The 18,955-nt window shown below is 44.8% G+C and overlaps 1 protein-coding gene across 1 annotated transcript; it reads left to right on the top strand.

Annotated features, from left to right (window-relative positions):
- The first annotated feature begins 303 nt into the window (after positions 1-303).
- LOC130367298 (extracellular calcium-sensing receptor-like) lies at positions 304-17,457 on the top strand. Its single transcript, XM_056569705.1, has 7 exons — positions 304-411; positions 2,617-2,864; positions 5,246-5,537; positions 8,122-8,952; positions 13,217-13,444; positions 15,598-15,721; positions 16,553-17,457. The coding sequence occupies exons 1-7, from the start codon at positions 304-306 to the stop codon at positions 17,455-17,457; spliced, it is 2,736 nt and encodes a 911-aa protein (XP_056425680.1).
- Positions 17,458-18,955: the final 1,498 nt, after the last annotated feature.

Below are 18,955 nucleotides of genomic sequence, written 5' to 3'. Positions count from 1 at the left end.
TGCCTCGTACATTCATATACTGAACAATATAAAGCATTTCTTTTCTGAAAATGTATCAAAAAGTCGTCCACGTGCCTTAGTGCCATCCTACCAGACTATCTGAAGACCAAAAAACCTCAGATGTGATCCATAGTACTTGTCTAGTCTGATGGTACTGGTGTGTTGACTCTTACCTTTCCCTTTTTTGTTATGAACTCCCATTTTCTCATGATACATAAAGTCAATATTTGTTTTGGACATGCCAGCAAACCCACAACAGGCTCCAACTGACAGCCCGGCCAATGGCTGACCACACGTAGACGCATGTGCCATCTACAGATTATCGAGACTGGATGTGAAATACTATTTTTTATTAATCAAAAGTGGTTTCTCATGACACAAATCTTGGGATTTGTCAAGCAAAGAGGGAAGGTAAGGCCGGACACATCTGTATTACGGTATGTTGTTATAGTCATATTGATGAAAATGAGGACTTTTCACTTCTTATTCTATTTATTGCTTTAATCCTCTTTTCCTATCCCCACTTGCTCTTGAAACCATCAAGGCAGCTGGTCTGACCTTGGGGATTCCATTTTCTTTACCTCCTATGGACAATTTAAACCCATATCATAGGACACGCCCAGACCTATGTTCTCCTATTATGAAATAGAATACTTTAAAGGGGTACTCCGCTGGAAAACCTTTTATTTTTTTATTTTATTTTTTTTTATCAAGTGGTGCCAGAAAGTTAAACAGATTTGTTAATTACTTCAATTTAAAAACTTTAATCATTCCAGTACTTATCAGCTTATGTATACTACAGAGGAAGTTCTTTACTTTTTGAATTTCATGTCTGACCGCAGTACCAGCATGTGTCAGCAGAGAGCACTATGGTCAGACTAAAAAATAACTATACAACTTCCTGTGGAGTATATAGCAGCTGATAAGTACTGAAAGGATTAAGATTTTTTTATAGAAGTAATTTACAAATCTGTTTAAAGGGGTTATGCAGGAAAAAAACTTTTATTTATATATCAGCTGGCTCTAGAAAGTTAAACAGATTTGTAAATTACTTCTATTACAAAATCTTAATCCTTTCAGTACTTATGAGCTGCTGAAAATTAGTTGTTCTTTTCTGTCTAAGTGCTCTCTGATGACACGTGTCTCGGGAACCGCCCAGTTTAGAAGCAAATCCCCATAGCAAACCTCTTCTACTCTGTGCAGTTCCCGAGACAAGCAGAGATGTCAGCAGAGAGCACTGTTGCCAGACAGAAACAACAACTCAACTTCAGCAGCTGATAATTATTGAAAAGATTAAGATTTTTTAATAGAAGTCATTTACAAATCTGTTTAACTTTCTGGGGCCAGTTGATATATATGTATAAAAAAAAGTTTTTTCCTGGAATACCCCTTTAACTTTCTGGAGCCATTTGAATTAAAAGATAATGTTTTCCAGTAGAGTACCCCTTTAATATTATAACAGGGCTTTCCTACATTCTAGTTCCTCATGCTACTACTCAATCTGTCCTGACTTTATTTGGACTAGTTACAGATACTTGACTTATAATTCTGCTTTCCTTCTTGTAATGTTTTTCTCCATATAAGTTATAGACACCTATTGGGATTAGTGTTTTGCTTTTGTTTTCCTTCTATATTTTTGTTTTTCTCTTATTCTTTTTTTATTCCACATTTATGTTAAAATGTGAATGTTATTTTCTTTTTGAAAAACAAATAAATAAGCAGACATATATATATATATATATATATATATATATATATATATATATATATATATATAAAGTTGACTTTAGGAGAACATGATAGAAGATAGGATGAAGGGGCCTTGTTGCTGGGGTATGTCCTGCCATGACGTCATCAACAACTTTTTGGAAACTTCCAGAATTCTTATACTAGTGTTGGGTCAAATCTATGGAAACCTGCCACTAAATATATGAATCTGAGGAGGCCTCAACTCAAGGGTTACCTGGTGATGTTCTTCTGAAGTGTTTCTAGTACAGGTCAGAAGACATAAAAAAATTATAATAAATTGTTATATAGACCAGAATTACATTTTACTTCTTGATAGATCCAATGAACAGATAAAAGCTTTTGCACTCACCGTTCCTGTAGTGTAAATTTATACTGACATACCGTTCCAGCAGGGAGACTCCATTGATGCCGGCCGGAAGAAGCACACACCTATTGTGCGAAAACGGCTGTTTGCCTCTGAGCACCCGTCATCAATGGAGTCTCCCTGCTGGAACGGTATGTCCGTATAAATCTACACTACAGGAACGGTGAGTGCAAAAGCTTTTATCTGTTCATTGGATCTATTGCGCTAGTGTCTATTTATCATAAGCGTTGCACCCCGTTCAGAAGTGATTCCATAGTAGTATCCGGTTGTTGTCCTTGTCAACGCTCCGGTTGCTCCGGACCACGTATGCTATTGGGACTAGCTTTGACAGTGCCCTCTGTGTCTTTTTCTATTATTGCTGAAACATTTTACTTCTTGATCTATGACATTAGTAGTCCAAAAAGCTAGAAGTGTACATATCTAAAAGGGCAGAAGGCCATTCAGTTAGGTGGAAACTATTTTTAGGACCCATTTGTCACTTATCCCTTTCTTATGTCACCTAGAGATGCAGTAAATGGACTAATGAGAAAATGGTGGTCAGGGTCTGCAAAGCAGTATGTCACATGACCATGTCCTATCTTATTCTAATTCTCTACTGCAATGGGCAGAAATGCAGACTGGGCTTCTCGGAGCTTCAAGGGGTCACTCAGCCAGGAGATATCATGTTAGGAGTGGTGCTTCCCCTTCATCTTGCCACAAACTATCGCCCAATGTCCTTCACGGAGAGACCTCCCAGGACTACCTGCTCAATGTAAGTAAGAACTATGTGCACATGTAACTTTTGGGACTTTATGAATGATTTCATGGATTTACCAGTTTTGTTAAATTGTGTTGCTTTAATATGCAAAATTTACTTTTTTTCTGGGAAATTGAAGAAAATGTTAAAGAGGTACTCTGATGAAAAACATTTTTTTTTAAATCAACTGGTGCCAGAAAGCTAAACAGATTTGTAAATTACTTCTATTTATAAATCTTAACGCTTCCAGTACTTATCAGCTGCTGTATGCTCCACAGGAAGTTCTTTTCTTTTTGAATTCCCTTTCCATCTGACCACAGTGCTCTCTGTGACACCTCTGTGGATAGGTTTGCTATGGGAATTTGCTCCTGCTCTGAACAGTTTCCGATATGGACAGAGGTGTCAGCAGAGAGCACTGTGGTCAGACTGGAAAGAATTTAAAAAAGTTATACAGTGAAATCGCCCTTAGTGGACACCTCCCAATAGTGGACAGTTTGTAATTCCCCAGCAGATTCCCAGAAGACTTAATGTATTTGGACCCTCCGAATAGGGGACATTCCCAATAGTGGATGCGGACACACCTAATAGGGGACAATAGGAGAAAAAATTCTCTCAATAGGGGCCAAAACACTCCCAATAGAGCACAAAACACTCCCAATAGAGGACAAAACACTCCCAATAGGGAATATTAGGGGACAAAACACTCCCAATACAGCAAAACAAGGCCGGCCCTACCTTGTACACAGGGTTGCCTTCAGGGTGTACAGCCAACACCCCAGTTAGGGTTCCAGGGGGTCCAGGCCTCCATTGTAGCCCCCTGCAGCAGCCCCAGAAGACCTCAGTGGCCTCATGCTTCTGTACGTCCGCCAGCCACATCATACACCGCTCTCCTTCCCTGATCCCCCGTGCCACTTTATTCCCCTCTGTGTCAAATCACCCCCCTTTTAACCCCCTGTGCCACATCATTTGCTCTTGATCCCCCCCCCCCCTGTGCTATTTCATTCCCCTGTTATCCCCCTTTGCAACTTCATAAAGAGGGGGGTGATAAATTTAAACAGAGGGTAATAAAGGGGGAATGAAATGGCACAGGGGGGATCAAGGGGAAATGATTTGGCACCGGGGGGTAAGGGGGGGTAATTTGACACAAGGCATAAGGTGGCACAGGGTATAAAGTGGGGATAAAGGAGATTAAATGTCACTGGGAGATTATACTGTAATATGGCTTTTTATCATGTTTTATGGGTAATTACACTCTGGAGTGAGTACAGGACAGTATTCAGACATTTAGAAAGGTTTTTAAGCCTTTTTCCCAATAGGGGACATCTCTCATTAGCGGACACTTTTTTATTCCCCGTGAGTGTCCACTATTGGGAGATTCTACTGTAGTTGGTAAACTATCATTTACAATTATATAACTAGATTAGTAATATAGTAAAATTTGGATGGTAAAGTAAGATTATGGAGGGTTGGGGTGCTGGAAGTTTGTGTACTGTTCCAAATCAATGGGTATCGTTCCAGGGCCACCAGTTGTAAAAGCTACAAGTTCCACCCTACATCATCTATACATCATGTAGTAGCTTATTATACACATTACAACAATACTACCACCTGAAGTGCATGATGGTGGCCCTGGATCATGCATTTAAACCTCATCAGCAAGGTTAACTAAGCTTTGCATGTAGATATTCTTATGACCTTACCCTGACGTATGATCCAAGGGGCTGACATTTTTGTGATTTTACCAGAAAACAAGAATGTATTAATTCTTTATTCATTGTAGTGTCAGTGCATGCAAATAGGTACCATGGTCATATACAATTTTGACAAAATGCCACTGTAATAAAGAAATGTCCAAAGTTTGATCTGTTGGAGTCTGGGCGATGAGACCCCACTGATCTCTAGAATGATCAGGGAGAAGCACTCAGCTAAGAGCTTCTCTCTCCATCTCCTTGCTGTAAGAAGAAGGTTCATAGACTTTCTATAGAATTCATCTCGTTCAGAAAATAGAGATACAGGCAGAGAAGTGCTTAGCTGAGTCCTTCTCCAGACTTGTTCTCCAGTGTTCATGGGGGTTCACAATCTAGATCCCATTTGTTTGACATTTCACTGTGACGTGTCAAAAGTTTTTTCTCTCTAAACGACAGAGACACTGTAACAGTAACTGTCCCCCAAAGGGTAAAATGTACTGGGCCTCTACATTTTTCAGCACAAAAAAATAAGTATATATATTTTTTTTCACTATTTAAAAAATGGGGTGATGTATGTAAAATTCTAATATACTGATATTATAAAATTTTATAAAAAATGTTTTAGTGTTAACATTAATGCATCAAATCACATAGACTTTGCTGAACTGTGAATTTCAATGCTTTATTGTATTAATATATTTATTTTAGGTTCCACTTCGAGAGCTATCAACAGCTCCAAGCAATGATATTTGCCATAGAGGAAATAAACAAAGACCTCAATATTCTGCCCAATGTCACACTGGGCTTCCAAGCTTACGATTCATGTGATGATCTCCATCTGGACTTAGGAAGCTCATTACAAATATTAACGGGAACAAACTCAGCCATTCCCAATTACCGGTGTACTCCAGAAGTCCCCCTCTCTGCAGTTATTGGACCGGCAGTCTCCACTCACTCAATTCTCCTGGCACATATTCTGGGGCTCTACAGGTATCCTCAGGTAACGCCTTCATTTTTTCACTCTTCTTCTTTTAGATATCATATTTTATTTAAAAGGGTTCTCCCTTGTTAATACTGTTTTTTTTTTGTTATTATGTTTGTGTGTTATGTGTGTATAAGTATGTGTTTTTTTATGTGTGTTGTGATTATGTATATATGTATTTTCTTACCTTTTGTGAAGATCCGGAAGCTGGCCCCTTTTTTTTCCAGTGGCTTGCAGTGCACCTCGTCCTCCGCCATGTTGTGTTCGGAAAGTGGGATGTCGGGGGGTGTGTTCTTGCTTCTGTCCTTCCTATCTTCTGACGTCCGAGGCAAATCTTTTCTTTCTGTTTCTTCCGTGGCTCAGCGACGAACCTGCTACCTCTTCCGGCGCATGCGCAGGTAGTTTGTTATTTTTACCCATAAAGTTTATTTTGTCTAATTGACAAACTGTCTGCGCATGAGCGAGTACGCAAGTTGTACGCTAACAGCGTAGCGTACGTTAGGTCTACGCTAATAGCAGACAGTTTGTCAATTAGACAAAAAAAACCTTATTGTCTAATTGACAAACTGTCTGCGCTTGCGCGATGCTACGCTATTAGTGTAGACCTAACATACGCTACGCTTTTAGCGTAGCACTTGCGTACTTGCGCATGCGCAGACAGTTTGTCAATTAGACAAAAAAACTTTATTGGTAAAAAAAAAAAAAAAACTACCTGCGCATGCGCCGGAAGAGGTCGCAGATTCATCGCTGAGCCACGGAAGAAACAGGAAGAAGAGATTCGCCTCGGACGTCAGAAGATAGGTAGAACAGAAGCAAGAACACACCCCCCGACATCACACTTACCGAACACAACATGGCGGAGGCCGAGGTGCACTGCATGCCACTGGAAGAAAAAGGGGCCAGCTTCCAGATCTTCACAAAAGGTAAGAAAATACATATATACATAATCACAACACACATAAAAAAACACATACTTATACACACATAACACACAAACATAATAACAAAAAACAGTATAAACAAGGGAGAACCCCTTTAAAGGGGTACTCCAGTGGAATATTTTTTTTTTTAAATCAACTGGTGCCAGAAAGTTAAACAGATTTTTTTATTACTTCTATTAAAAAAAATATGTATCCTTCCAGTACTTATTAGCAGCTGTATACTACAGAGGAAATGCTTTTTTGGGGGGTTTCTCTTCTGTCACGACCGCAGTGCTCTCTGCTGACCTCTGCTGTCCATTTTAGAACTGTCCAGATCAGGAGAAAATCCCCATAGCAAACATAGGCTGCTCTGGACAGTTCCTAAAATGGATAGAGGCGTCAGCAGAGAGCACTGTGGTCGTGACAGAAGAGAAATCCAAAAAGAAAATCATTTTTTTTCTGTAGTATACAGCCCCAAAAAAGTACTGGAAGGACTAAGATTTTTTTATAGAAATAATTTACAAATCTGTTTAACTTTCTGGCACCAGTTGATTAAAAAAAAGTTTTCCACCGGAGTACCCCTTTAAGTCTGGGGAGCCATTCTAGTAGTTTTATTCTTATAAGTACTGTGACCCCCCCCCCCCCCCCCCGACCTACGATGGCCCCGACATATGATCATTTCAACATATTCTCAGAGGCCATCGCATGTTGAAGGCAGCATCAACATACAATGCTTTTGTATGTCGGGGCCATCGCATAAACGGCTATCCGGCAGCGCAGACTGCTTCAGCTGCCACCGGATAGCTGTTTACGGTGCCCCGTGTGGTCCGCTGATGATCACTTACCTGTCCACGGGGCTCCGGCGCGTCCTCTTCGGGATCCCCTGCATAGTTGGCGCTCTCCATCGTTGTCATCACGTCGCTGTGCATGCCGTCCCATCATCCAATAGGAGCGGCGTGCGTAGCGACGTGATGGCGGCGACGGAGAGCGAGGATGCGGGGAAGCAGAGGCCTTGCCGGAGCGTCGGGGACACCCCGGGGATGCGGAGACAGCGATGGAGGGCAACATTCAGGGCAGCGGTGACAAGCGGTGGTGGTCCAGAGCGGCGGAGACACGTGAGTATAACCTCCAATACCAGTGGTCTACAACCTGCGGACCTCCAGATGTTGCAAAACTACAACTCCCAGCACGCCCGGACAGCCGTTGGCTGTCCGGGTACGCTGGGTGTTGTAGTTTTGCAATATCTAGAGGTCCGCAGGTTGTAGACCACTGTCCTATACTGTACATTGCACGGATCCCTAAACATACGATGGTTTCAACAAACGATGATCCAGTAGGAAATATAAAAAATACTTAGTTTGCTAGGAAATACTACATTATTTCCTATGATGCCTACCAAGAAGTCTAGAGAAGAGGTCCCCAACCTAGTCCTCATACCCACCCTATTCCAATTGAGTAAATAAAATAAAAAACTGAAATGTTGGCGGGCCTTGAGGACTGGGTTGGGGACCACTGTAATAGAGGACAGAAGGTCATCTCAGAAATGGTGCCATATGGGCTTTTTGAACTTTGGGGAGATGTTATTGTTTTACCTGTAGTACTAAACATTATTAAGAGTGGAATAGGATCGTAATACAGTATATCTTGCAGTACATAGCTTTGTCTATTTTTTTTTTTTACAGATCAGTCATTACTCGACAAGTCATCTACTAAGTGACCGCAAAAAGTTTCCTTCTTTCTTCAGGACTGTTCCAAGCGACGCCTTCCAGTCTCTGGGACTGGCCAAACTGATCTTGCATTTTGGTTGGAGCTGGGTCGGGTTGCTGGCTATAAATAATGATTATGGTCAACAAGGGATTCAGATGGTCAGACAGGAGATAATAAAAGGGGGAGCCTGCGTGGCCTTTACCGAGAACATTTTGATGAATAGGCCAGATCGCAACGCTCCCCACATCGTGAAGGTGATACGGGAGTCTACTGTCAGCGTCATCATTGTCTTCTCCACAGATGTTGACCTTGTTCCAATTCTACAAGAAATTCTGAGACATAACATCACAAACAAAATCTTTGTAGCAAGCGAAGCTTGGTCTACCTCCAGTCTCCGCTCCATCGGACGATTTTCCAGGCTTCTCACTGGAACCATTGGTCTAGCTTTCTACAGTGGAAATATTCCAGGACTTAGCAGGTTCCTAAATACAGTTCAACCAAACTCATCCTTGGAACAGTATTGGATAAAGATATTTTGGGAACAGACATTTAATTGCAAGTTCCTCATGGAAGGGAACTCAACAAAAGTCTCAGGCACCATTTTCAATGAATGTACAGGCCAAGAGAACCTGAAAAACATCAAGAATAGCTTCACTGATGTCTCCAACTTAAGGACAACATACAATGTGTACACGGCAGTTCATGTTGTGACCAAAGCCTTGGAAGATCTGAATAATTGTAGAATGACCCAAGGTTCATTGTCACAATACAAGTGTGCAGACATTTATCGGCTCAATCCTTGGCAGGTAAATATCATACTCTACATATCTCCCAGCATCATTACACCTTCTATTTCTTATGAGAGGTATGACACTAAGCTTTTGGGCCCTAATGCAAAATCTGTAAACAGGGCGTCCATCTGCCATGTGTCATTTATAATACTGGTGTTTCTTTATGTGGCAAGCTAGCCTATTGGGAAGGTCTGGGCATGACTGCTTCCTCTGCATTTCCAAAAACTATTAGAAACTTTTAATATAGTGTTCCTTGTGAAACTATATTAAATTAATATAGTGTTCCTATCCACTTGCTTTTAAAATTATCAACATAAATATGTTTAAAATGTAATAGAAAAAATGTTCTGTTACTTGCCACAATTATACAGTGAGTTCGGTCTCCCAGCCTGGCAGGAGACCAAACTCCGGAAGTGTTTCTCTGCACTGAGCTTGATTGACAGCTGCACAGACCCTCACTGAAAGCTGCATGGAGCCTCAATGAAAGCTGCACAGAGCCTGAGGTCTTCTATTCATCACAGCACTGCAACGATGTGAGGGTGGAAGTGGTCCCCCAGCAGGCTTCAGTAATATCATGCCTGCTGGGAAGCGCCCACTTTCTCCTGCTGGGAGATTTCACTATGTGAGCAAGAAGAATGGTATGATACACAGCTTTTTAAAGCTCTGAATTTTTTTAAGGGTGGGAGGGGTGTTAGGAGTAGTTAGGGAACATAGCCTGAGGTAGTTTAGAAAAGTTTATTTGGTGACAGGTACTTTTTAAATCAACCCTATCCCACCCCCACCTGCGAGGGTACAAGTTTTTGTCTGAAGTCCCATGCAAGTCTAGATTGCCCACAACATTAAAACATCTTGCCGACTGGCAGGCAGGTGCAGATAATGATTGGTGTGGAGGATGGAATAGGAGGTGGGAATATGAAGTCAGGATATGAGTGTTACGCCTAGCGCTCCGGGTCCCCGCTCCTCCCCGGAGCGCTCACGGCGTCTTTCTCCCTGCAGCGCCCCGGTCAGTCCCGCTGACCGGGAGCGCTGCACTGTCATGGCCGTCGGGGATGCGATTCGCACAGCGGGACGCGCCCGCTCGCGAATCGCATCCCAGGTCACTTACCTGTCCCGGTCCCCTGCTGTCTTGTGCTGGCGCGCGCGGCTCCGCTCTCTAGGGCGCGCGCGCGCCAGCTCTCTGAGACTTAAAGGGCCAGTGCACCAATGATTGGTGCCTGGCCCAATTAGCTTATTGGCTTCCACCTGTTCCCTGGCTATATCTGATCTCCTCCCTTGCACTCCCTTGCCGGATCTTGTTGCCTTGTGCCAGTGAAAGCGTTTAGTGTGTCCAAAGCCTGTGTACCTGAACTTCTGCTATCCATCCTGACTACGAACCTTGCCGCCTGCCCCCGACCTTCTGCTACGTCTGACCTTGCCTCTGCCTAGTCCTTCTGTCTCACGCCTTCTCAGCAGTCAGCGAGAATGAGCCGTTGCTAGTGGATACAACCTGGTTGCTACTGCCGCAGCAAGACCATCCCGCTTTGCGGCGGGCTCTGGTGAAAACCAGTAGCCTCTTAGAACCGGTCCACTAGCACGGTCCACGCCAATCCCTCGCTGACACAGCGGATCCACAACCCGTAAGCCGAATCGTGACAGTAGATCCGGCCATGGATCCTGCTGAGGTGCTGCTGCCAAGTCTCGCTGACCTTACCACGGTGGTCGCTCAGCAATCGCAGCAAATTGCCCAACAAGGACAGCAGCTGTCGCAGTTGACCGCCACGTTACAGCAACTTCTGCCTCTGCTACAGCAGCAACCATCTCCCCCGCCAGCTCCTGCACCTCCTCCGCAGCGAGTGGCCGCTCCTAGCCTCCGCTTGTCCCTGCCGGACAAATTTGATGGGGACTCTAAACTCTGCCGTGGATTTTTGTCTCAGTGTTCCCTGCATATGGAGATGTTGTCGGACTTGTTTCCTACAGAACGGTCTAAGGTGGCGTTCGTAGTAAGCCTTCTTTCAGGAAAGGCCTTGTCTTGGGCCACACCGCTCTGGGACCGCAATGATCCTGCCACAGCCACAGTCCAGGCCTTCTTCGCTGAAGTCCGGAGTGTCTTCGAGGAGCCAGCCCGAGCTTCTTCTGCCGAGACTGCCCTGTTGAACCTGGTCCAGGGTAATTCTTCAGTGGGCGAGTACGCCATCCAATTTCGTACTCTTGCTTCCGAGTTATCATGGAATAACGAGGCTCTCTGCGCGACCTTTAAAAAAGGCCTATCCAGTCGCATCAAGGATGTGCTGGCCGCACGAGAGATTCCTGCCAACCTCCAAGAACTCATCCATTTGGCTACCCGCATTGACATGCGTTTTTCTGAGCGACACCAAGAGCTCCGCCTGGAAAAAGACTTAGATCTCTGGGCACCTCTCCCACAGCATCCTTTGCAGTCTACGCCTGGGCCTCCCGCCGAGGAGGCCATGCAAGTGGATCGGTCTCGCCTGACCCAGGAAGAGAGGAATCGCCGTAGGGAAGAAAATCTCTGTCTGTACTGTGCCAGTACCGAGCACTTCTTGGTGGATTGCCCTATCCGTCCTCCACGTCTGGGAAACGCACGCACGCACCCAGCTCACGTGGGTGTGGCGTCTCTTGGTTCTAAGTCTGCTTCTCCACGTCTCACGGTGCCCGTGCGGATTTCTCCTTCAGCCAACTCCTCCCTCTCAGCCCTGGCCTGCTTGGACTCTGGTGCCTCCGGGAATTTTATTTTGGAGTCTTTTGTGAATAAATTCCGCATCCCGGTGACCCGTCTCGTCAAGCCGCTCTACATTTCCGCGGTCAATGGAGCCAGACTGGATTGCACTGTGCGTTACCGCACAGAACCCCTCCTGATGTGTATCGGACCCCATCGCGAAGTGATTGAGCTCTTCGTCCTACCCAACTGTACCTCTGAGGTCCTCCTCGGTCTGCCATGGCTCCGGCTTCATTCCCCCACCCTTGATTGGACCACCGGGGAGATCAAGAACTGGGACTCTGCCTGCCATAGGAAGTGCCTCTCCCCCCTCCCAGTCCCGTCAGACAAGCCTCTGTGCCTCCTCATGGCTCCCGTCCTTGTGTCACCCTGCCCCGTGCCAAGCTTCACCCTCTGCCCTCCCTCCCCATTCCAACCCCTGCTGTACTGCCTGCCGTTGAGGAAACCCTCCATTCTTTCCCGGTGTCCTCATCCCAGGGGAGGCAGTTACCGGACAAAAAAAAGGGGAGACCTAAGGGGGGGGGTACTGTTACGCCTAGCGCTCCGGGTCCCCGCTCCTCCCCGGAGCGCTCACGGCGTCTTTCTCCCTGCAGTGCCCCGGTCAGTCCCGCTGACCGGGAGCGCTGCACTGTCATGGCCGTCGGGGATGCGATTCGCACAGCGGGACGCGCCCGCTCGCGAATCGCATCCCAGGTCACTTACCTGTCCCGGTCCCCTGCTGTCTTGTGCTGGCGCGCGCGGCTCCGCTCTCTAGGGCGCGCGCGCGCCAGCTCTCTGAGACTTAAAGGGCCAGTGCACCAATGATTGGTGCCTGGCCCAATTAGCTTATTGGCTTCCACCTGTTCCCTGGCTATATCTGATCTCCTCCCTTGCACTCCCTTGCTGGATCTTGTTGCCTTGTGCCAGTGAAAGCGTTTAGTGTGTCCAAAGCCTGTGTACCTGAACTTCTGCTATCCATCCTGACTACGAACCTTGCCGCCTGCCCCCGACCTTCTGCTACGTCTGACCTTGCCTCTGCCTAGTCCTTCTGTCCCACGCCTTCTCAGCAGTCAGCGAGGTTGAGCCGTTGCTAGTGGATACGACCTGGTTGCTACTGCCGCAGCAAGACCATCCCGCTTTGCGGCGGGCTCTGGTGAAAACCAGTAGCCTCTTAGAACCGGTCCACTAGCACGGTCCACGCCAATCCCTCGCTGACACAGCGGATCCACAACCCGTAAGCCGAATCGTGACAATGAGGACAGTATATAAGGTATGGATATGAGGTGAGGACATAAGGATGGGATATAAGGTCATGACATGAGGTCGGGACATGTGAATGGAAATAAGGATGGGACATGAGGGCGGGATATGAAGATGGGATATCAGGACAGGATATAAGGACGGGATTTGAGGTTGGGATATAAGGATGCCAGTGTCCTTATTACTCTTCCTCTCCCACAAGGTTTAGGTAGGAAAACTGGGTAACTTATCTGCTTAGCTAGTGATTATATAGTCACAATAGGTGCATATTTAGACAAACGTTTTCTTGGGGCTCTTTTAAGTCTATTCATCATTTTATCCTCAAAGCTTCTCTATTATATGAAGAAAGTGCGGTTGAAACTAAGTGGTGGGCAGGAACTTTCATTTAATGAGAATGGAGACCCTCCAGCAGTCTATGACATTGTAAACTGGCAGCTAAGCCCGGAAGGAGCCATACAACAGGTCAAGGTTGGAAGTTTTGACATTGCTGCATCCACCGGTCAATTCTTTACTATAAACACAAGCTTGTTGATGTGGGCAACTGAGGATAATCAGGTAAGATAACTATACCTGGCTTTAGTCTAAATTTGCTAAAAGTTTGGTTTGTCTCGAACTCATACTTTTGGTGCTTTGTTTTGGCCAAACCTGCTTAAATAGTGTCAGCCACGTTTCTGAAAAGATAAGACAGAAGGATCACATGAGCTCATAGTCAAGCCAATCAGGAGGCAGGATAGTGGTGATGTTATGGCCACTATAAAAGCCTATGCACATAGCTTCAGCAGCCATTTTAGAGACAGACGGTTTTAGATGAAGATCTCTGTGAAGGACAGGGAGCAGTGAACAACATAGATGGGAGTAGGACCACGCAATAACTGTAGTTAAAAGGGTATTTTCATCTGTCCATAAATGTCCTGTAGTTGTGGGCCCTAATGCTGGGATTCACACCTATGCTGAGATTGACGGCTTTCTGGTTTTCTCTAAGGCTACAAAATTTACATACATGTCATGTTAATTTGCGAAAATTAAATAAAAGTGGCATACAGTCATCAGATGTGGTTGGGAAGCTGAAAGCAGCCAATGCTGGAAAGTTGCGCAATTTTCATAAATCCCTTTGACCTTAGTGGGAGTTTTGCAAAAGGCATTACGTAACAGAATACATAAACAGAATAACTTGCAGGGAGCAGGAGCCATGTTTTTTCAAAGGTGAAAACAACCCTTTAAAGGGGGTTCTCCAGTGCTTAGACATCTTCTCCAAAGGATAGGGGATAAGATGCCTGATCGCAGGAGTCCCGCCACAGGGGACCCCCGGGATCTTGCATGCGGCACCCCATTTGTAATCAGTCCCCGGAGCGTGTTCGCTCCACGTCTGATTACGGACAACCACAAGGCCGGCGGTGTGTGACGTCACGCTCCGCCCCTCAATGCAAGCCCACGGGAGGGGGCATGATAGCTGTCCTCCCGTAGGCTTGCAGAGCATTCTACATCTGTTCTGTCAGCATAATCTGTTCTATCGCACGTTAAGTGTGAAAGTGTCTACTTCTTCCAATACTTCTTTGTGCGTATAAACACATCTGCCGCCAAAAAAAGAAAAAAAAAAATTCTATCCTAGAGTTATACAGGGCGTTAAGGGCTCTTAGACACTGGTATACCTTAAAGGGGATTCTGGTTGAAAACTATTTTTTTCATATTAACTGGCTACAGAAAGTTAAACAGATTTGTAAATTATATGATAAACAAGAAAATGGATCCAGCAACTCACCGCCGAGATGACCGAACAGATGGAGGCACAACGAGGAAGCAGGTGGACAGGGGGATGTTACGGGAGGGTCAGAGGCAACTAAGCAGTTTGTTTCGTACAGGTGTACTTCATCCGTCCTTCATGAGGCCGGATGAAGTACACCTGTACGAAACAAACCGGTTAGTCTCCTTTGAGCCTCCCGTAACATCCACCTGTCCACCTGCTTCCTCGTTGTGCCTCCATCTGTTCGGTCATTTCGGCGGTGAGTTGCTGGATCCATTTTCTTGATTATCGTATATTTGCTTTTCTATTTCTTTGATCCTGGCACCACTACTGGACTACAGTTTAATTATATTGGATGGATTGCATTGTTCATTACCTCTGATACGTGGACTTTAGTCTTGTTTGTTCACATATGGACTTCCACCCCTAGATTACTACACTTGGTTTTGTTATGTGCCTCCCTTTATCATTTCTCCACTTACTTAAGATTTGTAAATTACTTCTATATAAAAATCTTAATCATTCCAGTACTTAGCTGCTGTATGCTCCAGAGGAAGTTGTGTAGTTCTTTTCTGTCTGACCACAGTACTCTCTGTCTGTGTCAGGAACTGTCCAGAGTAGGAGCAAATCCCCATAGCAAACCTATCCTGCTCTGGACAGTTCCTGACATGGACAGAGGTGGCAGCAGAGAGCACTGTGGTCAGACAGAAAAGAACAACTCAACTTCCTCTGGAGCGTACAGCAGCTGATAAGTACTGGAAGGATTAAGATTTTTAATAGAAGTAATCTACAACTCTATTTAACTTTCTGGCACCAGTTAATAAAAAAAAATTGTTGTCCACCAGAGTACCCCTTTAAGTTTAAGAACTATTGGTGCAAACTGAACTAGTTTGGTGCGAGTCAAACTATTTGCTGAATTTCGGTAAACCAACAATTTGGTGTGAGTCTTTCCATTTCTGTTTTCTAGGCCCCTCTTTCATTATGTAGTCAGAGTTGTCCATATGGATTTTGGAAGGCTGTTAGAAGAGGAGAACCTGTGTGCTGCTATGAATGTGTCCCTTGTCCTCATGGAGAGATTACTAATAAAACAGGTATGTCTCTTGTTTGGGTAACTATTGGTGATAGAATGTCTACAAATTCACTTTTCTAAACTGCAAATCACTCTTATTCACCCCGGTAAATTGGTTCTTCCATTGTACCTTACAAAAAAACTTAAAGGGGTACTCCACTGCCCCAGTGTCCAGAACATTTTGTTGGGGGTCGTGATGTCATGGCCACGTCCCTCAAGACATCACACCTCCTCAATGCAATTCTATGGGAGGGGGCGTGGCAGCTGCCACGCCCCCTCACATAGACTTGCATTGAGGGGGCATGGCATAACAAGGGGTGTGGCTGTGATGACATGACCCCGCAGCACGCACCCAGCATTCAGAATGCTGGGTCAGTGGAGTACCCTTTAACCTCATTAACCATTGACATCCCTTTGGAAATGTGCTTCCTAATCTTTTATTACTATAATATTGTTAAAGGGGTACTCTGCCCCTAGACATCTTATCCCATATCCAAAGGGCACCCCAGTAATCCGCATACACGGAGCGCAGCCATCACGCCCCCTCGATATATATCTCCAATAGACAACATTTGAGGGTGTATGGTGACCACTGGTGCCCAACGCCTTGTACAGCCACCATTCTAAAAATAAATGTTCAGAACGTCGGGGTGCCAGGTAGGGGATTGCGGGGGTCCCAGTGGCCAGAAAACCGCAATCAGACATCTTATCCCCATCCTATGAATAGGGGAGAACATGTCTAGAGGCGGAGTACCCTTTTACATGAGCAAATTCAAACAAAATTCAAAACATATACAGCAAATAGTTTTTTGCCCTTTAGTTGCTCTCACAGATAATGTTGCTTATTTTACAGATTCTGTTGATTGTATTAAGTGCCCATTGGACCAGTGGCCGAATATTGAAAAATCCGGATGCTTTCCCAAGCAGCTAGAATACCTCTCTTATGAAGATCCACTTGGGGCATCCTTGACTGCTATCAGTGTGCTATCTTCTCTGGTCCCTGATTTCATTTTGAGACTTTTTGTTCAACATAAATCCAGCCCGATGGTTAGAGCCAACAACTACTCCCTGAGTTGTCTCATTCTGATGTCCTTGTCCTTCTGTTTCCTCTGCTCTTTGGCTTTCATGGGGTACCCGCAGTATGAGAAATGCTTGCTCCGTCAGGCTACCTTTGGCATGGTCTTTGCGCTGTGCATCTCTTGTATTTTAGCCAAAACTATCATGGTGGTCCTTGCATTTATGGCCACAAAACCAGGCAGCAGTCTACAGAAATGGGCAACACGTCATGTGTCCTACATGATCGTTTCTGCTGGATTCCTGTTACAATTTGTCTTGTGTATCATTTGGTTGATAACTGCACCTCCATTCCCCCAGTACAGCACCCATTCCCAATCTGTAGTCATTCTCCTTGAATGTAATGAGGGTTCTTCCATCGCCTTCTGGACCATGTTAAGTTATCTCTTCCTTCTGGCCACCATAAGCTTCATTGTGGCATTCCTGGCCCGAAGACTTCCCAACAGCTTCAATGAAGCCCAGTATATTACATTCAGCATGTTGGCCTTCCTCAGTGTCTGGATATCTTATATCCCGGCCTCCCTCAGTGCCCAGGGCCGGTACACAGTAGCTATGGAGATCTTTGCCATATTGGCATCTAGTTGGGCTCTGGTGATCTGTATGTTTTTCCCCAAGTGTTTTGTCTTATTGTTCAGACCAAGTTTGAACTCTAAAGCTAATATTATGAGAAAAGACATAGATTAAGACTTAAAGGGGTACTCCACTGGCCAGCATTCACAACATTTAGTTCCTAATGTTGTGCTCGCGGTGCAGGGTTCGGCTAAGCCCCCTTCTGATGTCACACTCCACCCCCTCAATGCAAGTCTATGGGAGGGGGAATGGTGGCCACCACGCCCCCTCCCATAGACTTGCATTTAGGGGGTGGGGTGTGATATCACGAGGGGTGTGGCCGACCCCCGCAGTTCGAGCACAGCGTTAAGAACTAAATGTTCTGAACGCTGGCCAGTGGAGTACCCCTTTAAAAGAGAACTTTTTAACATCTTTGTCATTTTTGTCCCTTTTTTAAGAAAAAAATAAATAATTACATTTCATATTTCACAGAATTGCATCATATTGCTGATACTTTCTGCTGTGTTCCTCAAGCTGGGATCTCTTTTTGTCCTTGATCTCTTGTTAAGAAGTCAAAGGGGTTGTCTGTCGGGATAACATTAAAGAGATTTACCCTACAGGCAAACGTGATAAAATCAGATGTTTACTAGTGTTGCTCGCGAATATTCGCAATGCGAATTTTATTCGCGAATATCGCATATTTGCGAATTCGCGAATATTCGCGAATATAGCACTATATATTCGTAATTACGAATATTCTTTTTTTTTTTTTTTTTCATTTTTTTTTCACAGTAAACATCACAGTCTCTCTGCTTCCAGCTTGTGTGGTGTAAACAAGTCTCTAATACTACTGTGTGAGACTGGCGTGTTAATTTTCGCATATGCGAATTTTCGCCTATGCAAAATTTGGTTTATGTTAATTTTCACATGTGCTAATTTTCGCATACGCGAATGTGCGCATATACGCGAAAATAAACCGTGAATATTACGAATATGCAAATTTAGGGAATATATGACGAATATTCGTCCATATATTCGCGAAATATCGCAAATTTGAATATGGTCTATGCCGCTCAACACTAATGTTTACCACATACCTATGTATAAAGGTAAAATGACCGCCATCCCTGTACCATGCTTCTCCCCTATGAATAACTTCCTGGCTTCCTCTCTAAACTGTGACCCAGTGACAGAGCACAGACGCCTTCCCACATGCCTTCCCTACTGCACTGTAGAAGACTGAAAGATAAGCATTGAAGAGGACATGGATGGGGTAGAGGATAGGCAGAAGATGTTCGAATTGAACTGGATTGGCACAACTGTGGAGGTGTCACTCATGCCTGAAAAAAAAAAAACATGGCTCCCCAAAGAGGAGTCAGGGATTCCCAATTATAATTCACACAAAACCCAGGGACCAAAGGCCCGGGGCACAAAATCCCCTTATCGATATTGCTCTAAAACTTTTGCTCTAAAGCTTTTATTATTCTTCATTAACCCCTTAAGGACCAAGGACGTACAGGTACGTCCTGACGTCATGGTACTTAAGGACCAAGGGTGCACCTGTACGCCCCGTGGGAATTAGGAGCCGCCCGAGACATCACTTATCGCCCTTTAGCAGCAGGAGGGAGGGGGT

The sequence above is a fragment of the Hyla sarda genome, chromosome 4 (assembly GCF_029499605.1).
Source record: "Hyla sarda isolate aHylSar1 chromosome 4, aHylSar1.hap1, whole genome shotgun sequence".
Lineage (NCBI taxonomy): Eukaryota > Metazoa > Chordata > Amphibia > Anura > Hylidae > Hyla > Hyla sarda.
Note: the sequence above shows the minus strand (reverse complement) of the source record. Positions and strands in the feature narration are given on the sequence as shown.